Genomic DNA, 22100 nt, shown 5'->3' on the forward strand with positions numbered 1-22100 from the left:
CTCACTAGAACAACTCAACTGCAGCTTAACAATTAATTTAATAATGTGGTCCAAAAATACCCAGATCAAATAAAATATATTTAATCAAAATAATTTCCTTTACTCGAACTTCTCTTTTTAAATTAAAGCTTTCATCTACCCCTTCATCCCCGCCCCTTTCCCCTTTAACTCCCACCCTGAAAGTTAGTTTCAAAATGTACATTGCTGCTATAAATATAAATGCTACCTATGAAGCATTAAATGAAGCTTCTTTTTTCTTCAAGTTTTTCCTTTTATCTAGCAATCTGTTAGGCTTCTGAACCAAGACCAAACACTTAAGTCCCTCCGCTGTACACCGACATTACTCCACACAACAAAAATCTATCATTTCTGCTCTGTACTGAGGAATGGGAAAACAAAACCAGCCCCGACCCTTAACCTAGGACTATACAGTGGTAGTTGCTCATTGCTTTTGAATGCAGCAGTTCCAAAAATACACCCAATCTTCCAGATAATCTCAGTGCACTTTAGGAAATCAAAAATTACCTGGAAGCAATTTAGTACATAGATTGGCTTTAAAAAAACTTTTTTTTTTTTTTAAACAGCAGCATTAAACTTAGTGACATGACACTGACATGATTAATACCATCTTAACACACTCAGAATTCAGTCTTTCACATTATAATCAAGCATAGTGGTAAACTTATCAAAGTGACTTTGCTACGAGAGACGGGTTAGGGAACAAACCTGACTTTTGCAGAAGCCAGAACTCCTGCTCAGATTGCAATAAACCATACACATTTTAAACACAACATAACACTGCTACAGTTGGTGTGAGAAAAGAAGAAATCTTTACTCAGGTAGTGTCTCTTTAGCACGACACAGTGGTAGACTACAAGTGAAATCGGCTGTCGACTTTCATTACACACACAGACACACAGAACAACACTCACACTAGTTTGTTCACTTTAAGTCTCTCTGAAGCAACAGGCTAAAAAAGTATGATGAAGTAAAAAGTTTTTTTTTTTTTTTTTTTTGGCTTTTTTTGTTTTTTGTTTGTTTTTTTAAGAAAAAGCTCTTTGTCCACTTCAGACATCATATTTTTTCAGTTTCATATGGTTTTACTTCTTCCTCTCTCTTCCACTTACTTTAATTTTGATTTGGACCACAAGCACTGCATATCTGTGTTTACGTGATGCTGTTTAGTACATACATACACACAATTCGGGGAACTTGATGTCTCCTTTCGGATTAAGGTGAAACATTTCACCCTCGACTTACAGGCAGGACGGGTCATGAAAGCGGAGACCGATGCGCGGCCAACTGCCCCTGCCTCACGTCACTGGAAGGAGGGTGGCGGGGAGATGTGTGTCCTTTAGGGTGAAAGTGAGAAGAGTGGGGAAGAAGCAAAGTTTCTCTTTTTCAAAACCATATGACTGTCACCAGTGTTGTAAAAAAAGGTCAAATACACAGTTTTAAAGATTCAGTAAACATTGCACACAGCAAGTATTCAGTGTAAAAAAAAAAAAGCACAGCAAACATTTTCCTTTTGATAGTTTGTCTGGATGTTTAAATTACATGTATCATACACATAAGCCTGTTGTTGAACCAGGAGACCAGAGGCTCAAAAGCAATGCATTCTTTTTTGTTTTGGACATCGGTACAAGAGAAATGAAAAATCCCAACTGCATAGAAATCTAGGAAATGTATAGACAAAGAAACACAAACAAAAAATACCTTTCCTTTCCTCCCCTCCACACCCCACCATGACTCCCCAACACGTCAGGGTATTAGGCAGTCAAGCTTTACTTGTTTCAGTCTGCAGAATCCAACGTATCATTAGAAGGGGGGAGGGGAGGTGCGTATCTCAGTCTGTAAGTGCCTAAAACGGGAAAGACAGAACTGCTAAGTCACTGCTTACAATGCAATGCATCACAAACCACTACAAGATAGCAAATGGGCATGCTCAGCAGAAGGCAGCTTCCTCCGCACTACTACGATTCCAAAATGGTAAAATAAATTACCTTCAGAAAGTAATATGAAGTTTGTGCTTTAAGTTCAACCTAAAGCTATCAAACTCAATCTTCCTTTAAAAAATGTCAAGTATACACTCGCAATTCAAGACTTTTTTTTTCTGGGTGAGATTTGGCAAAATGACAAAAGCCAAATCCAAGCGAAAGATAACAGTCTGACGTCTCCGCTGAATTTGTGATCTTACTCATACTCATTTAAGAACATTTTCTTGTTTCTGGTGGTAATAACATTAAACAGAGTTCAAATAATTCCCTTACTCCCAAACCAGTGCTTAAATATTTTGTTCCTTAAAATGCAATAGCTTTTTTTTTTTTTAAGCATCTGCTGGGAGGGAAAGGGGCAGCATGAGGGAATGTGCATGAGACCAGCTGGCTATGCATCGATATGCTAAAGAGAAACTAAAAATCAGACATGTCAGATGACTACATTACTTCCTACTTTTTCAGTATTTAAAAATTTTGTTTACTCTACGAAACAGAATGGTAGCTTTAAAAAAAAAAAAGTGCGGCAAGCAAGAGATTTGACATTATAGAACGCAAATTCCCATTATATTCCTTCAAAAGTGCCTCAATGGTTTTTGCTTTCCTTGGAAACTGAATTCCTCTCAACTTCCTGGTGCTGCGTGACCTGGGTCTACACTAGGTTTTCCCATTTGCATTTTCGGATTTGTCACTGAAAAGCACAACATCCGTAAACGAACACACACCAGCTCTTTCTGCCACAACAGGATCACCGTGCTCAGTAAGGTAGGGAGAAACGGGCACACTCAAAAACAAGTCCTCTGGGAGCTCTCATGATTACCTTGTTGACTGGCCTCCATGGACGACTGCTTGCACTCCTGTGCGTAGTGTCCGCTCACGCCACAGTTGTAACATGACACGTTCCCGTTCTTCTTGGGCCCCGAACCGCTCGCGTTGGCAACTACATTAGGTGCTGGATAGACAGGATAGAATCTCCCAAATCCCGCCATTTGTTGCATGCCATAGTTGGCTTGGCTCCCCATGACTGGGTCATGCACCAGTCCATTTGCATATGGAGTCTGAGGCAGAAAAAAAGGAAGTTGGTTTCCGTTGCTCTGATGTGCTTGGTTGAGGTAGCTGCCATTGCAGATGGATGGCAGGGTAAAGAACGACGGGACTCGGTACACTGGTCCGGGCATTGGGTTAGGATAGTAGTAACTGTTTAGCTGAAGGCTGCCATTGGTCCCACAGCTGCACCTGCGCCCGCAAGAACCACAAGGACCCGAGCCCATCTGCTGTGGCGGCAGTACTGTCCCGTTAGCGTTCGTGTTTCCCACAGCACTGATGTAAGACGTGCTGTCACTCTGCGCAGTACTGTGCGTCAACGCAGGGCTCGGGCTGGGGGCGGGGCCTGGGGTGTGGGTGGGGACGGCGGGCGGCGCTGCGGGCTGGGCCTGACTGATGCCCGCCCCCGCCGACTGGGCCGACGTGGCCGCCGTGCCGAGCACGCTGGAATTCTGGCTGGGCAACACACTGGCGGCGAGGGGCGAGCCTGGCAAGGGGTAGGAAGCTGGTGGCTGGGCGGCTGACAGGCCGGCTGCTGGAAGAACTACCTTCACATTGGTAGGCTGAGGGACGGTCCCAGTGTTTCCCTCGATTTGAGGCACCATTTGATTGAGTCCTACCACCTGGGATGCAGATTTTGTGATGGGGTCCGTGGTAGCGACAGGAGATCCCGGAAAACTACCTGGGCTGTGGACAGGAAGAAAGGCAGTGTTTGGTGATCCGATGCTCAGACTCGCGGGGGGCTGCTGTGGGATGTTAACTGGGCAACTCTCTGAAGACCCCTGTGGTGGCGGCAACTTTAGCCTCTGGATTGTGAGGTGCAAAGCAGGGGCGCTGCTGTGGGGGAGGAAGGCTGACGGAAGAGGTAAAGGGGAAGCCAGTAATTCAAGGTGCTTTTCAGATTCTCCAGTAGAAGCTGCTGGCCCCAGGATTCCAACAGGGGTGGAATTTGTGGATTCCCTTATTGCAGAAATAGCAACAGGACTGGGAACGAGCATCCCTATTGTCTTGCCATCGGCAGATTTGGGTGGAGGAACAACAACGTCAGACTTCTGGGCACCATTGTGCATGACACAGTGTAAAGTTGGCATAAAAGAAATATGCTGATACTTGGGTGCGGTGAGGGGATCTTCTAAAAGGCCTCCGTTGTCGCTTCCTAATGAAGCAATCTGAACAGGCGGCTGGACAGTGACGGTCTGGTTGACGGAACCATAGCCTGTAAACCTGGTTGTTGATGGATTCCCAGAATCCTCAGAATTGCTGTCTGTGTCTAAGGGAAACATATAAACGGATGTTAAAGCATGCATCACTCTCATCTCTCGCTAGAAATAAATTTTAAGTATATCTATTTTTTTTTTTTATTTTACATTTTATTTTTTTTAAGTAGGTTCTACGCCCAGCATGGAGCCCAACGCGGGGCCTGAACTCACGACCCTGAGATCAAGACCTGAGCTGAGATCAAGAGTCAGACACTTAACTGACGGAGTCACCCAGGCACCCCACATTTTAAGTGTATCTAAAATCAACTCTGAAGTTTAGAACTGGAGGAGATGTGTCCCTCTGTTTCCTGACCACCAAGCTGACCTTCATTTAATTTTTGGCTTCCTATGGACTTTTTTTTTTAAATATAGAGATTCTGGAAAAGGCAAAACTACAGTGACAATAAAAAGACCAGTGGTCATCAGGGGCGGGGAGCTGAGGGCAGAGACGAAGAGGCAGAGCACAGGGGACTTTCAGGCAGTGACAATGATCTGTATGATATTATAATGGGGAATACAAGTCATTATAACATTTGTCCAAAGCCACTGAAGGTATAACAATCAAGAATGAACCCTTAGGTCAACTACAGGCGCTGCTGGGTGATAATAATGTGTCCACGGATGTTCACACTTAGTAAAAAGTGTACCACTCCAGTGAGTGCTACTGATAACAGGGTAGGCTGTGCACAGGGGAAATCTCTGTAGTACTTTCCTCTTCATCATATTGTAAGCCTAAAACTGCTCTAAAAAAATTAAGTCTTTAATAAAAAAGAAAATCCATGGAGAGATAAGCAACAAAAGGTTAACTGGAGACTGAATGAAGCACAATATAAATACTGAGATTTATTTAATATCACCTTATTACTGAGAAAAGGATTGGATCTTTTTAATCAATTTTAGGCAATTCACTTGATTTGTATTCTGCACTGCCAAACCCAAGGTCTTCCCACGGGTCTCACACATATGATGCAATCACAAGACTATCCTTCACCCAAAGATCTAGAGGTAGGGAATGGAAGAGAATGGATTTCAGTGGGGAAAAGAACATTTAAAGCTCCTATTTTAGTCATAAAACAAATGGTGCTGGAGCACAAGCAGCAAGGCAAATACGAGCGCGCCGCCATCTCACCCATGGCAAAACAGCAAAGCGGCAAATCCAAAATTACACGTCATATGGCGTTATTGCTGCAATCGCTCTCATGCTTGTATAAGGAAGAGCTTCAATCTAGACTTGCCCTGAGTGTCCTAACTTCCGGTAGAAAGAGGGCAAAAGATAAAGTCTAGTTCACAATATGCAGGTATCATAAACCCAGATGCTGCAATAGTATGTAGAGCAACCATGCAATTAAATGTAGTGCCCATTTTAACATCTTTTTTGCTCATGAATACAAGCAAAACTGTATCTATGTACTTAAAAAAGTTTACATGTATGAAGGTAACAGCTAGCTATACTATATTCAGCAAAGGTTTTAAAAACTTTTGAAACAATACTAAGAACAAATCATACTAGTAGTCTTCCTCAAGAAAGGTTAAACAGAACCTGCTTAATGACACAGGATGTCAACAGTGCTATTCACTCAATTATTATAATTTAGGAAGAAGAGTTTCAATTTATGAGTAAGTGGTTCTAGCATAAACTTCCCTTAATAACTGAGGTGTTTCTTGCTAAATGTTTCAAAACAAAGCGTATCCAAAAGTTAGTAACTTATTCAAGGCACTTTACCTGTATCTGTAACCATCGTAGCAATACACAGTGAGGAAGACAAACATTTAAGTCCAAAGAAGATAGGTCATTTTTCAGGTGGTTAACTACATTTCTGTATGAACTGGGCTTTCTTTAAATCTTAAGTCACGGCAAATGGTCCCATGAGTTTAAATGATCCCAAAAGGTTTTCTGAGCATTGTAAGGACTCACCTAGCTAATTAGAGACGGTCTCTCCCTTTTTTGCATTGGCTTTCAAAAGTATGAAGTCTCAAAACAAAACCCCATTATGAGCAACAGAACAACAACAAAGTCACATGCTTTTTAAAGCAACCTTTTCATGCACTCAAAATTCTAAAAATGATTAAAGCTTTTTCCCCACAGTGGATATTTTCCCCCTGCTGGTTTTAGATATTCCAAATGATTCTTCATTTAGGGAAGGCTCAACTTAGTCACTGGATAATGGAACTTCTCTGAAAAAGGGCAAGCTCCTCCATCTAGGCCGCCAACTCACCCTATCCGACGGCAGGAAAGGGAGGCTGCAAAGTAACCTGAGTGCACACAGATGTACTCTTCACAATTCTGACCAAGAGGCCAAATGTGCACTGTTAGCTCAAGAGCCCCTGGATTATTGGTACATCCCACAGAATCAAGCAGAGCCTGGGGAATGAAACACACTGAAAGCTTGTCTATTCTGGATAAGGCATAAAAATAAAAATAAAATAAAAATGCTCTCATTTAACCTTCATAAGAGCTCTGGGCAGTTATTTCCATTTTTTTTTCTTTTTCATGAGGAAACTGCAGATCAGAAATAGCGGTGGCTCTAATTAGAACCGGGGGTAGAGTCTCTGCATGCTGCAGGGTCAGGCTTCAAACCAACCGCCCAGTAAGACGGGCTTTAACTGTGCGTGACGCAGCAGCCCCCCTGCCGGAGCTCCCCAACACATGACCTGATACTCTGACACAGAAGCTGAGGTCTCGGGAAGCTGCACGCTGCCCAGGAAGAAGCCACGCGCGGCTGAAATGCTGTGGTCTAAGGCTCTCTATAGATCATGGCCCCAGGGAAACCATTTAATACTTCCCACTAGCATGGCTTCATCTTATAACCAAAATGTTCCTAATCAGATGTTTATAACCAAGATGTTACCAATCAGATGTCTTTATCATGTGTAAAGAATGATATCCTCATTCAACATACACATTTTTGAGATCTCATTTCCAGAATGGTAGTAAGGATCTCTTACACGCCGCTCCTGCATAAAAGGAACAAGAATCCTGGCAAAAACTGTCAAAATCAACTCTTTCAGAACTCTAGAAATTAACTAAAGGCTTACAGCAATCTGAGGAGTGTTTATTCCAGAAAAGCCATTGAATCTCTTAAGAAGGGTGAGCACTGTGGCATTTTACCTTGCCCTAATTCCTGTATACTTTCTCCAGCTCAGAAGTAGCTTTATAAATGAAAAGTTTTGCAGCTACAGTAGCTAGATAAACCAGCAGCCTAGCAGCCAACAGAAAAAGCATGGATTTGGAGCTCTCTAAAAGCCCCATCCCCAAAGAACTGTCACTACTGGCCTAGCAGTCAGAGCTCACTCTGTGTTAACAGCTACTTACCCACGGGGCATTTGTCACAATCAGTCAAGCTGCAAATGTTTAACAACTAGGCTGCCTGAGGCAGCATTACCAGTTGGGGTTAACAAGAGGTTGACCAAAAAACTTAAAAAAAAAAACCCAGAAGAATGAGATGTCCACAGGGAGCTTTGAAAAGCTTCCACATATTCCTGAAAATCTAGAAGGTTTTCTTATACTCTTAACTTTTGGCTGACTCTGAGCTTCTGTTTAAGGAGGAATTGAAGACAATACATACAGAGAACAAACAGCAAAATGGCAGATGTGAATCTGCATTATCAGTAATTACAGTAAAATTAAATGGATTAAACATTCCACTCAAATGGCAGAGATATGCAGAATGGCTAAAAAGCCGTAATCCAACTACACACACTTCAGATTCAAAGACACGAATAGGCTTAAAGTAAAAGGACAGAAAAAGAAGTACCCTGCAAATAATACCCAAGAGAGCTAGAGTGCTATATTATTCTCGGATAAAAGACTTTAAAAAAAAATTCTTACTAGAGACAAAAAAAGAGGGATATTTTATAATGATAAAAGGATCAATCCATCGGGAAGATATGTATATTATAAATATGTACCTCTAGCAACACACACATTTTCAATTTTTCTACACCGAACTCTTTATTATGACTATTTTTCTACTTAATTTCATAGGCAGGGAAATAAAGCCTTAAAAAAAAAATCAACATTGCTAGGAACTGCCAAGTCAGAGGTCTATGACACCCTTTATACCAGTTAAATTTAAAATCAATAATGACATTTATAGGAACATAAAATTACTTATGTCTGACTGATTTTAAGAGACAACACACATTTTCCTCTGCCACCCCCATATCCCTTCCAGAGAGCAAACCTCTGTCTTTTTCTTCTTCACTTTCAAAGCTTTCTCTTCCATCATGTCGTGGGCTAGAAGGAGAACTGTAACTCTCTGAAGAGGTTTCTCCACACGTGTCATGTCCAGATCCAATGTCCAAATTCACATCTAAAAATAACAATTCTATTTTTAAAGAATCATGTTAAGTAGTTAAATTAATTTCTGAATTAAACCATTAGAATTAGTTACAGCTGTAAAAAATTTTTTCTTTCAGTTTTTCTATAAACACTTAAAAAGCTGGTCCTTGATCTAGGTAAAAATTCATTATTAAAGCACAATTTTAATTGAAAATACCTGAATAACAAATACATTCTTAAAATAAAGGCAGAGGAACAAGTCGATCTTACTGACTTAAAAAAAAAATCAGAGTTAAGGTTCTTTGTAGGGTCTGCTCAATAACAGCGCATGGAGCCATTTTCTAAGTCTGGATATTTTAACTCCTCAGAGCTTATTGGAAAACTCATTCTTTAATAGAACTCAAGAATAGAACTGACTGCCAAAAATGCTTATCCAGTTAAATCACCGTGCTTGAGTATTTAAAAAGAGTCAAATGTTTCCCATCTAGTAGACTAAGTAGCCCCCTGAGTTCTGCCCAGAAACCAAACCCAGATCGAGGTGGGGTAGGGGGTGTCGTACAGAACCTGTCATGATCAATGAGCCATATCTGTTTTGGGCACAGAGAAAAGATTATTAGTATACCTAGTACTAGACATTCCTGCACTGGCCCAAATTTAGATAACTGTTCTATTCATTTCTGTAAACCCAGCAGCTAACATAGTTTCTGCCTCACAGCAAGCATTCAACACATGTTTAGTAGATAAATCTCCATATAAGGAATTCTGGAGGTATTTTGGAATTATATAGATGAGTGAACCATTTCTATGGCAACCTGGTAGAAGCAATAAAAGGTAATTGCTTGGACAAAATATGTGTTAGAAAAAAAAGATATGGTTTGTGTAATGAACAAGGCAGCTGACTAATCTGTGTCCTTTAATCCCTTGAATGTATTAAATTTATAACAGTGTTAGTACGGTGAAGTATGACCTAGCCTAGCCCAACCACTCCAATGGTGAAGTGATATTAAAGAATAAAGTCATTAAGAATGCAGATGCTGCTAATTCCCTTTGGGTAATAAAATGCCAAACTGCCAAAGGAAAACCGCACAAAATCTCATGAGACTGTAAGAAAAGTGGCAGAGGAGTGACTTGGGCAAGTAATAATTTTGCAGAAAAGTAAGCTGGAGCGTACTTATACACAGAGTAGGTTCTGCATTACCAGTCACAACATGACTGAGGGAAGGGATGCAAGCCAACACTAACGGGGATCTGAAGACGATCTAATGTGCCACGGTGGCCAAAGAGCCTGGCATTAAACTGGACGAATGAAAATAAAACGTATACAACTGTGGCACATATGGAGATTGTGCATATAAATAGTTCAAGCAGCAAGATGAACAAAATGAACAATTCTACTAAGGGAATCAAAGATTCAATGATCGTATAAAACCAGAAATGATGCACTAAAAGGGAGCCACTGGGGGAGGGTGAGCTGAGATTTGCTCCCTAAAACTCAGAGAGTGAAACTACAGTGGAGTCTCTGAAACTTCAAAGAGTAAGTTTTGGAATATGTTAAAAAAAAAAAAAAAAAAAAGGGCAGCTATTTCTCCAAATGCCAAATTATAGAATGATTTACTCTAGATTATATAGCTAGTCAATATTCTAATCACCAAACTGTCAAATATAATCATTTGCAGTTTTCAAGGAACTAAATCTAAATCTAAAACTATACTAAACATAATTCTCTCTCTGATGATCCAGAAAGTGCAGAGTCTTTGGAATTTTTCTCATTAGGAATCATGTGACCCTCTGGAGTCAAGAGGTGTGAACGGAGAAGATGAAACAATTATGATGAAGGATGTTCCACCCACTGTCCTTTCAAACAGAAGCATACACTTTTTTATTTATGTCTCAAAGGGTAAAAGGTTATGCATGTTATTAAGAAGACAAAACCCCCCAAATTACCATATTCTATTCTGGCCACTATTCTAACAATAAAAATCCTGGTTACTAGTATGTACGAACAAACAGAAGTTAAGGTGGACTGAAGAAGCATGTAGGTATACCAGATGACAGAAACACAGTGGGTTATTAAAGGAAGCTGGAAGTGTTTAAGTCTCTGAAATCTCTTAAAAGAATTACTGAGAGGTCAACTATCTCACGGCCCCCCAAACTTCTTGGTGCCACAATCCACAACAGAAGAATGGGGTGGAAGAAACACAGGGTGATACCGTGGAACAAAGTTCTTAACGCAGATGAAGTAAAGCAAGCATCCCTTTTAGTGGAGAGATTTAAAGCTGGAGGTTTTAAAAGCAAATACACTGCAAAAAATATAGATGACAAAGAAGACTGCCTGCTTTCTTGGGAGGACACAACACAAAGGGAGGCAGTAAGGGACTTATTTTGCTACCTTTGTATCTTTAGAATATTGAACTATATAAATGTATTACTACTCAAAATGGAAGCTAAATTTTAAGATTAAAAATGAGTAATACTTCTCTTGGTTATTAAAAGATGAGGACAACCTACCAATCAGAAGGATCTGGTATTTTCAAATCCAATACAGTCTCTACACTTTATGACATGCAGGATTTTTCCAAAAAGAAAAACATCTTAAATACATCTTGAGTTTACTGAATGCTTAAAGGTAATTCCTTCTTTATACCCTAATGTTTCAAAGGGACATTAATAAATAGAGGGTCGTTTTTATTTTTAAATCAGAGTCGGCAAACATCTGAGCTACATTTGACATCAGTGCAGAGTTAAAGATTTTATATATAGTCACACTTTAGGACACAGAATAAGGTTTATCTTAACAAAAAATCCGGACGTTGTATTTTCAGAATACTGGAAAATAAAGAGCCAAAGGGATTTGGGAGTTTGGGATGTTATTTAGAAGTTCTTAATAACCTACACAATGTATGTTTTCTTCTACCTTTGAATAGGGAAAAGGAACTAAAATTACTGAGCACTGGAGTACTCAGCACTGGAGAAATGCTTTTCAGATGCAACCATATTTAATTCTCACAATCTAGGGAAGGAGATTATTATTCCTGTCTTACAAATGAGAAGAATAAGGCTTCGGAGAGGCCACACATTTACAAAACCACATTGCGGAGTACAACAGTCAAACCCACGTCTGTCTGAGATCAAAGTCCACAGGACTTCTCCGCAAATAGGAAGCTAACAAGGAAAGAAGAGTCGTGTGCTTCTCCGGGAAGCAGCAATTCCCAAATTATGTGAGAGACAAGAGACAGAGCGATCTTCTGAGGGTGGGCCACATTTGACAGAAATTTCCACTGGGAAATGACCCAACGAAGTAAGTCATCCAGGAGACAAACATGTGGGCAGTGAAGAAAATGAGCTGGAGGGAGGAAGACCAGAGACAGGGAGGTGTGCGGGAAGCAATTTCCAACCATCCACCGACAGAGGCCTTTCGTCGTTCTTACTGTAGCTTTTCCTCCTCCTGTTGGCTGCCACCTCCACAGGAAACCTCAAAGGTAGTGAAGTGTTACAATAAACCCAACAACGATGTGGGTTTTTTTTTTCCCATGTCATTTTTTTCCCCAAAGACAGTTGTTCAGTTGGTTAATTCAATGAGTTGGCCAGATGATTTTTAGAATCAAAATGTAACTGTATTTCCTGTATCACTTTTCAGTCTCTCTGAATAAATACCTGATTTAAAAGCATACTCCATTAAAAATATATATTCTGGTTATTCATGTTGTATCACAACCGAATGTGCTAATATTTGAATAAAATTTAAATTTAAAAAATCCTTAATTTGTGAGGTCAGTCCCGTCAACAAATGTGTTAGGTACACACATGAGCAAAAAACATTCTCCTACCAGTCTATGGGCTTTTATTCTCTTTTATCTTTCCTATTAATAGTAAACATGCACTGAAAAGTTATCAATGAACCAGAAGAAAGGACATTTCTCAAAAGAATACAAAACCAAAGAGACCTTAAAATAAAAGTGGGTAAATGGAAACTATACAAATCTAGCACAATAAAAATCTGAGTGTCTGCATTCCCCTAAATCTCCATAAAACCCCCACGAAGGATGGTCAGTAAAACATGAAAATGTCAACAAGATTCCAAAAAATGACTTTACACAAGAACAAGGACAGGTTTCCATGAGGGTAGAAAAGATCTTCCAGGTCCCTGGACCTCTGCGCTGGAGGAGCGACTGGCTTGAGAAGCTAACAAGTGAGGAGCCGGTTGCTACCAGAGGAAGGAGAAAGTGGGTAAGCAGAACTGTGGCAAAGGAAAGGTGTACCTCCACTGCTGAATCCTACATCCTCAATTAACGCCATTAATACTTCAGAATGGTTTAATTCAGAAATTGCTATTCTCATCAGTGCAGGATCAAAGTATGATACCAGGATTTGACACAACAGTTCAATATCTACTATAATAGATATCATGCTAAATATATTTAGGGGATGGGTATTTAAAAGAAAAACTTTCTTACCTTTCACAGAACCACCATGGGCATGTTGAGAAGTGGAGAATCTAATACCATTTATTCTACTATTCAATCTGTTGTCAGTTTTCATCGTTTTCTCCCTAAACCCAAAGTATACACGTTACCGACATTTTTTATAAGCCTCTCTAGAGAACACAGTTAATTACTAAGATTCCCCCTCGGGGTGCCTGGGTGACTCAGTCGGTTAAGTGTGTGCCTTTGGCTCAGGTCATGATCCCAGGGTCCTGGGATCGAGCCCCACGTTGGGCTCCCTGCTCACCGGGGAAACTGCTTCTCCCTCTCCCACTCCCCCTGCTTGCGCGCTCTCTCTCTCTTTCTCTCTGGCAAATAAATAAAAATAAAATCTTTACAAAAAAATTTTAGTAAGCTATAATCTAAATGCAAGATTCACCTTTTAGTGTACAGTTCTGAGAGTTCTGCACCCCTCCAAACTAAATAGATTTGGCAATAGCTTTATTTCAATCATTTGCATTTGTTGATAATTTTAAATTAAAAAAATAATTAAGTCTCGAAGTAAAAATAAGGTGAGAACTAGTAGAAAAATAATATTTGTATGTCGTCAACTAAACATGCCCAAAGTCAAATCCCACATGTTGCCTTTCTTACCAATTTCTATTACTGGAAAATTACACTGAACCTACTTTTCTATTTGTGGCTTTCCTTTCTTCTTATTTATTGATGATAAGCTTCGTTTCTCAGTTGAATGCTGATGGAAAGAATAAAAAGAAATCAAACAGACTAAAACTAAACCATACTGTGTTGTTATCCTTCTATTCTGAGACCAAACATTAAAATGACATATTCTCAGTTGTATATTCTAATAAATTCTGACTTCTAACCTATTTCCTGAAAATACCTACCTGAATCACTAAAATCTGCACATTCTCTGATAAATACTTAATATTAACCTAAGAAAAATACCTATTTTGTATTTTGTTTTTAAAATGGACCTGTATTCCTTCTTCTGACCACAAAATAAAACACAGTCAAGAAACTGGTATTTGCTACACCTTCAACAGAATTCTCTTAAAGTTCAGGTTGCTAAAACTTCAGAACAGTTTTGTCACCTTTAAGGGGAGACGGTGTAGGCACTGAAATAGAGAGAGAAAAGGCATAATCAAATGGACTCTGAAAATAGGCCATTAAGTAGGACTAAGGTAACATACACCTTCTTAAAATATGCTTCAATGCTTTAGTTTGTAAAAACGCATTCCAGTAAAGGTTAACATTTGGATCTGAGTGTTGTCCAGAAATAACAATCAGGTTAACCAATCTATTTTCTAGGAAGAAGGTGGTTCTCTCCAGAGCTGCACAGTGAGCATCCCCCTACATTTGTGGTGCTACCGTACCTAAACGGACACACGTGAGAGCATTCTGTGCTTTGACTACACCAACTCCTAAGAAAGCAAGTATTTCCTAATTACATTCTTTTGTATTCAAAAGAATACAAAACGGAAAGCTGGGGAAAGTGCCCCAGCTATTCATGAGGAAAGGTCGGTTTCCAAATTCACATCACTAACAGCAAGATAGCAACTGAACTGTGAATAATCCTTTCAAAAGCGAAAAAATCTGGCAAAACCATTTAATGTATCCCTAATTAGAATAAACATTAAAGGATTTGTATCAAAAGGTACTAAATTTTTGAGCAATAAAGGCAATCTCAGCGTATTCTTTCAGGTCTCAGAAGAGCTTAGACCACATATTCCAGTTAAATTTAAAGTCCAACACTTACACTATCTGACATAACAACGCACAGAGGACTCGACTCTTCTAGAGCAGCAACGCGCAAAGACAGAAACGAAACCCTCCAATACCTGGTCAGCTAAGGCCACACAGTGCTCCGGGTGCTGAATGGCGGGACAGCTTTGCTTCCTCCAATCCACGAGTCCATTCTGTTCAGAATATTGCATGGTGAGCCCATCCAGTGGAGAACAACTTGTACTGACAGTGCTATCAGGAAAGTTTACACATGCATGAAAATCTACTCTCAATAGTGGGGCCTACTATTCACAGCATGACGAAGCTGCAGTGACCCTTTCTTCAGTACATTATTTTTTTTACACAATGCCTAGTGATACCTCTAAGGGAAAAAAAAGTATGCTGTGAGAATAAACTATTACACAGCTATCTGATCTAAGATAAGAATTAATACCTTTCTCTAAGGAAATTAGTAACGAATGCACACTGTCTTCAGACTCTATGCTACGGTCATCCTGTACCCCCGGCTGGCAGGTAGCCCCGATCCTGCGAGGATCGCTAAGAGCTGCATATATCTAAGGCATATTAAAGGACAGGATGATGCGACTGAAAACCAAAAGAAACAAACAGAAACAGACTCAAAAAGAATCCAGAGAAGGAAGGTACTGAATAGGGCCTTTAAAATAACAGTGCTTAACACGTCACTGACTACAAGACGATGAGACATTTTGGAAGAGTCCTGGAAAATATAAAAAATTTCAACTCTGACACTGTAAAAGAAACTGAAAGTAAGAACTCAGTGGATGGAAACAGATGAACAAAGTCCGTGAGGAGGAACTTTGGTCAGAAGAAACTAGACTGGAGTGGCGAGAGGAAGAAAATACAGAGAACGTAGAAAAGTTGACGAGACACGCAGGGCACGATGAGAAGTCTATCATCCAAAGTCGTCCAGGTCTCAGAAAAGAAAACAAGAGAATCAGGCAGAAGCAATATCTGAAGAGATCATGGCTTGGACTTCTCTAAACCCAAAAGGTATCAGGCTTCAGACTCGAGAAGTAGAATTCATTCAAAGACGGCTACACACATATCCTAGGCGGAGTGCTGAAAACCAGACAATAGGAAATCATAAAAGGAACCAGAGCTCGAAAAGCGCACCAACTTCCAAAGAGCAACAAGAAGACTGAAGCGATGAAGGCCGGCTGTCTTTTTTAGTCCCCCTAGTAAAGCAGGATCTGGGATGGCATGGTTGCTAGGGTAGGTGACCCCAGGAAGCAGGAATGACGAGCACACAGAAGGAAACAGGAAAGGAGGAAAAACCAACGTGAGGGTCCGTTACTGAGGTCGCCAAGAGAAGCAGCAGAGGCTCAAAGCAGCTGGGGCCTCCCAGAACTATCTAGTTAAAGGACAGGAAGCTGAGCTCCCCCATCAGTTGAGCGCTGACCCCCGGGGACAAATTAACTTGCATTTCTGGACTATGCCTGTTTGAGAGCCAACTAGGTCCCCAGAATCAGCAAGTGCCCCGAGGTGGAAGGTGGCCAGTCTTACAGCTTAGGTGGGACAGGAGAAAATGAGGGGATCCAGAGCTGGGCTGAGGGGATATAATGCAAGGGACCAAAGGCATTCAGCAGCAAGACGGTAAAACCTGAGTTTCAAAGCGCTCACAGAAAGTAACCGCCAACCTAGGATCCTGTATCCAGCAAAAATGCGGGCAAAATAAGCATTCTTTTTCCAGGTAAAAACAAAGTGAATGCATCACTGGCAGGACGCAGGAAATACTCTGGTGTTCTGCAGCAAGAAGAAAATCACGGATGGATGCTAAGACACGCATGCAAGAACGAAGGACACTGGAATGGTAAAATCTAACTGATGAGTGAAGAGTTTCATGAGCTCTAAAATACAGGGAGAATAACAATACATGACACTGACGGTTTATACGGGGGAGAAGGAAAGGGAAACAACAGTGATTAAAGGTCCTCACAGGGTAAGTGGTGCAAGCACTATTCATATCAGACCGTAGTAGGTTTCAGATGTAAAATACAATCTCTAGGGTAACCACCAGAAGAACTGAAAATGATATAGAACAATCAAGGTTAAGGGAAGAAAAAACCAGAATAAAAGCCACCCTAAAGCAGAAAGGAGAGAAAAAAAAAGGTAACACAAAAAAGGTGGGACAAGTAACAGGCCAAGAGTAAAATGGCAGACTTACAGCCAAATGTATCGGTAATTCAAGTAAACGTGACCCAGTGAATTAAAAATGCACAAAGACATTTACGTTTTAGAAATTAGATACGTACTTCACGAGGGGACTTTTCCCGGTATGTTTCTTGTGGATTATGGTGTGCTGTAACACGTCTAGAGTAGAGACAAAAACAGTTTATTATACCAAATGCTTCTGCAAAAATCCAAAAGGATGATGCAACTAATTTATGTGACTATAACAGTGTCAACAGACTGTGCAGAACACTTCTAAGCATTTCTCACAAAAAATTCCTTAAAGAGGCAGTTTTTCAAAGACACACTAAACTACTGAATTTCCTTAAATATCTTCTCAAATGCAGTCCACCTAAGAGCAAATTGGTTTTGTCCAAAACTGTGACACGCCCCTGCAAAACGACAACCCTCCATTTCAGGCTCTTTTCTTAACCACTAAAGAAATGAAGTGTCTCAAACATTCAAAAAATGCCTATCTATTTAATATAAGAAACGCCATGTACCCATCTCCCAGGTCTCTCTATTCAACTGACTCCTGAACAACATGGGTCTGAACCACAAAGCGTCCCCGTGCACACAGATTTTTCTTCCGATGAGTAAGTACAGTACTGGAAACCTATTTTCTCTTCCTTATGATTTTCTTAACATTTTCTTTTCGCTAGCCTACTTTATTGTAAGAACACAGTAGACAGTACACCTGAAATACAAACTCTGTGTTAACTGTGGACACCTTTGGTAAGGCTTCTGGTCAAACAGCAGGCTACTAATAGTTTAGTTGTGGGGGAGTCAGAAGTGCTACCCAACCTTCAACTGCTTGGGGGTCAGCACCCCTAACCTCCATGTTGTTCAAGGGTCAACTGTATCTGCCTCTTTTTATAAGAAACAAAAATATATCACAGAAACAACCGAAGGCCTTCCTCCATTCCATTCGACTCCCTCCCCCTACGGAGGTAAACTAGTTGAAATATTCTAGTGCATGTTCTTATGAAGACTGACAGCAGCTGGGTCATACCCAGGTATTTGCTGTTACACACAAGGCTGCCCTGTGAGGACTTCAGTCTCCGTGCCCTGGGCACACGGACAACAGTTTTCATAGCAGCAGAACTGCTGGGCAGTAGCATAAAATTAATTACTTCCAACCTCACTGCACAGTGTCCAATTTCTGTCCAAATGAGTTGTACCAATTTATATTCCCACCCGCAGCGGATCAGAGTTCCCATTACTTCATATCCCTGGTAATGTCAGACTCAAAAGTGCTTTGCCGATCTGATGAGCATGAAATGATAGTTCACTGTTTTTACAGTGTGCATTTTTCCCACTACTCGTGAGGCTAAACACTGCTCAACAGCTGTTCAAATTTCTTCTTCCATGAACTATCTTTATCTTTTGTCCATACTTCCAATCAGACTGATGTTCTCATTGATTTTTTGAAAGAATACTTCTATTGTCTGGATGTAGTCTTTCTTCAACTGTGAATATCCTGTAAGTGTCTTCTAATTGTCTGGTTTTTGGGTCACATGTTCAGTTAATTTAGATCAGGAAGATCTCCACTACAGTCATGCTCTGCTTTGTCAAGAAAGCCTTCTTGTCCCAGATTATTAACATTTAAAAGTTCCATTTTATAATTTACATATTACATTATGTTTATATGTTACACATATTTTGTTATTCACTTGCAATTTCTGTGCATGATATAAGTACAGATCTAATGAGATAATATTTTTTTCAACTGGAAAGCCAGCCAACATCATTTACTGACTAGTCTATTTTTTCCTCACTTATTTATAATGCCACCTGTCACATTCCGAGTTCCCAGATGTCTGTTTCTTGGCTCCTTAATCTGTTCTAATGGTCCATTTGCCTCTCCCTCTGCCCATATCAGGCAGAATGACTTATTCCAGTGAATCCACACTTACCTTCTTCTTGACTTGAAGCTTCCGAACTGTCTTCCTTTAAGTGTTCTAAGATTTTAGAAGTCTTCAGGGAGGATTGTAAGTTATCTGCAAGGAAGCATTCAGCATCATTAACTTTTTAGGAAAAATATAATAAAAGAAAACACACAGAAGGATTCCTTCTCTCCCAAGAAGAGGAGAGTGGAGAGTTAGTGGCAAAGGGAACACTTCTACTAGCTGGGCCTTTGAAGAAACCAAAGTGACAGAGCACGAAACACTGGCCTGGGAGTGGGGACCCTGATCGTGGAGGCTGCTCTCTCTTCCCCAAGTGCTCACGTGCAAAATGAGAAGCAGCACTAGATGAGTGCTTCCCAAACATCAGTGTGTGCTGAGGCTTTCAAATTTCTAATGTGTTGTAAACTATTACTTTTAAAAATACGATCACGTGTGGCAATGTCAAACTGCTACACAGACTGGCTACTCTCAGTTTCTATTCTTCTATTACAGAGCAGTGACAAGCAATTCATGGGCCAGCACTGACCGGTCACCGAACACATTCTGAAAGCCCCGGACGACTTCTCCATTACGATACAGACCGGTGGGATTCCAGAGTTTAATTCTGAAGTCATTTAGGAGTTTAACAATTTTGTTTTCTCCATCGTCAGAATATAGAACACTATGCTCTATCCTAGGGAGAAAAAGTGTAGAGCTGTCATTCTTTAAAAAAAAAAAAAGTACAAATGACCTTGGTGAAACAATGGGGTCATCCTGACCAGATTTTCCACAATCTCAAAACATGTGTTTTTAATACATTTTAATTTCGCAGCAATCTGATACCTTCTTTAGCGCTGCTCACGCACTTTAAATACTGTAAAGCTCTCATGATGAGTTTTCTATTATTTATCTGTGCACTACCCACTTGGGCCAGTGTTCCTGGGCAGCCTGCTAAAATCTGAATTTGAAGTTTAACTTCGTGTTTCAATGCTTTTTTAGAATTAAACAGATCTATTTAAGTGATACTCCTTAAAAAGTACTTACACTCAGTTCAAGCAGAAGCACTGACTGTTAAATCTACACAGCTCTAGGATGATTAGGATTCTCCCTTAAAAAAATACAGCTACTGCCACCATTCAGACATAAATTTAACCACGTGGTCGTTCATCTTGTCTTACTAACCAGTCACCAAAAGTCATTAATTCTAATTGCTACTTGTTTGTTTAAAATATTTAAGGCGCATGTGCCCCACTAGAGAAACTTTAACATTAAGTTAACCCATGTTATAATACCCAATCATCTTACTTTTTTTAAACTCTTTTTCTTCCACCTCAAAATGAGGAAATATGCATTTTCTTTCCCCTTTAGGTACAAGAAAATAGGACTTTGTTGAAAGCAGAAGAAAAGATTTAAAAAAGTAAATAGCCACTTGCCAGAGTGGCTGTGCTGGAAGTCAGCACATTCTCCTAAAGCACACATCCATGTTCCTGGCCAAATATTTGTCTAAACAGGCAGTTGAGAAAGATGACATCAAACAACACACAAGGCCAACTGTGATGAAGGATGAGACATGAGGGAAAACCAACCCACAGGAATAGAAGGAAAAGGCAGGGAAATCTTCAGGAGGCGGTGTTTCAGTTGGGTCTTAAAACAGGTGTGATTTTAACAGGCTGTGCCAAAAGGAAGGCCATTTAGAAGTTCAGGTGCAGAACGAGCCAAGACACTGGGACAGGAAATGGCACGTGTACTGGGTGCACGCCAAGCCTGAGAGACTAGCAATAAGGTACAAGGAGGCTCATGGCCGGGCTTGAATTTCAAACCAAACTTTTAACGTTCTCAAGAGGGGATTAAAAGCAACTGATCCCTGAGGTAATCCTGGGATAGGTTAAAGTAAAGCGAGAAACTAGAATCTGAGACTAGCGAGAGGCTTTGCACAGGGTGTGCAGGAAAGAAAGGCTTAACTGCCAACAAGGGGACTCGTTGGGGCGGGGGGTGGGGGTGGGGCAGAAAGGAAGACATCCTTCGTCCAGTGTGGCTCGGCCTGTCCATGACTGACTACAGAGAGGGTAAGTGAAAAGGGTAAGGCCCGGGTTTCCAGACTCGGAAGCTGAGGAGGTCACTACGGAGACGGGGGACCCAGGAGGAAAGGCAGGTTCTAAGAGGTTCTACACCAGGCGCTCAGCAGCGGAGCACCTCTACGACCTGCACGCCCAGGCTGACTGACCAGCCCCGGGGGACCCAGGATGTGCACGAGTCCGGAGACAGCTGGCCTCCGCCTGGCAGCCAGTCAGATTTGTGACGTTAGCTTTAAAACTGCGGTGTCAATGTCACGGAAGACTAGAGATGTTCTCAATCGAATGCCACCCTTCCCCGACTGGGACGCCGGCGGCCAGCCCCCAGGGGCGGCACGGTGAAGCAGGACTGAGCGAGAAAGCAGCCGGCTTCCAGAGAGGAGAGGAGAGGCGCTTACTGAGGCTGTGCAGGGGGTCCGCTGGTACGGCCTGAAAGAAGCTGTGCACCCGCTGACTCTGCAGGAAAGCTTGGGATGACGTGGAAAATAGCTGCCTGCGCACAAAGACAAGACCGGGGTTAACTTCACGTGGGACAGATCTCAGGCCAGCGCACGTGGCTGTTTAATTCAGGTATAAAAAACAGACGGTTTTCCTAAGGAAAAGAATATTATTTTCTAACGTATTTCCCATAGGAGGAAGTGGATAAAAGTTAAACCTATTTGCAAAAATCTAGTGAACAGGCTTATTTTTAATTTTCTATAATCTAGTGATATGGTTGCAATTCTTGCAAAAAAAAAAATATATATATATGCATCTATACATATATATATATATATATAATTTCCGCCTTTTGCCCAAGTGGTTTCTGCTCAGAATAAGAACTGCAATTCCTTTACTCTTCTTCACAGGTGCTACTTTTCCTCACTTGCCTGTCCCATGAAGGCACTTTCCTACACTCTGAACCTAAGAGCCTAGGATGCTGGGGTGCTACGGGTCCTGGAAACTGTGGAATGCGGTGGTCTGGGGAGCTACAAGTAGGACTACGTCCTAAGGCATGACTAACTGATGATTCGCTCCACTGTGCATCATGCCATGATTCTAAACCGTTATCTTTGAAAACCAGCTTTCCTCACATTTTATTAATGTAATTAAAAGACTTCAGCTGGAAGTCTTCTCTACAAAGGGACCCTGCAATAAGGGGCATAGTTACAGTACAGTCTAATGGAAAGTTTCCTCAAGGATCTG

The 22100-nt window shown here is 40.9% G+C and overlaps 1 protein-coding gene across 2 annotated transcripts in view; it reads right to left on the reverse strand.

Moving 5' to 3' along the window:
• The window catches only part of ZCCHC2 (zinc finger CCHC-type containing 2), a 60874-nt gene that overhangs the window by 4312 nt on the left and 34462 nt on the right, over positions 1-22100 (reverse strand). The window contains exons 6-14 of one of the 2 annotated variants that reach the window (XR_014139560.1): positions 21314-21408; positions 18874-18957; positions 17041-17098; positions 14863-14998; positions 13690-13754; positions 13034-13128; positions 8482-8610; positions 2815-4308; positions 1717-1861 (exon numbers count right to left, since the gene is read on the reverse strand). Coding sequence is in view for 1 of the 2 variants with exons in the window: in XM_081801073.1 (XP_081657199.1) it covers positions 1794-1861; positions 2815-4308; positions 8482-8610; positions 13034-13128; positions 13690-13754; positions 14863-14998; positions 17041-17098; positions 18874-18957; positions 21314-21408 (2224 nt within the window). In the remaining variant the exon portion in view is untranslated. Of the gene's footprint in view, positions 1-742; positions 1862-2814; positions 4309-8481; positions 8611-13033; positions 13129-13689; positions 13755-14862; positions 14999-17040; positions 17099-18873; positions 18958-21313; positions 21409-22100 lie in introns of those variants that run through there. The other variant, XM_081801073.1, reaches the window with a different exon arrangement.

The sequence above is a fragment of the Leptonychotes weddellii genome, chromosome 13 (assembly GCF_054177405.1).
Source record: "Leptonychotes weddellii isolate Sample4059 chromosome 13, ASM5417740v2, whole genome shotgun sequence".
NCBI classification, from domain to species: Eukaryota; Metazoa; Chordata; class Mammalia; order Carnivora; family Phocidae; genus Leptonychotes; species Leptonychotes weddellii.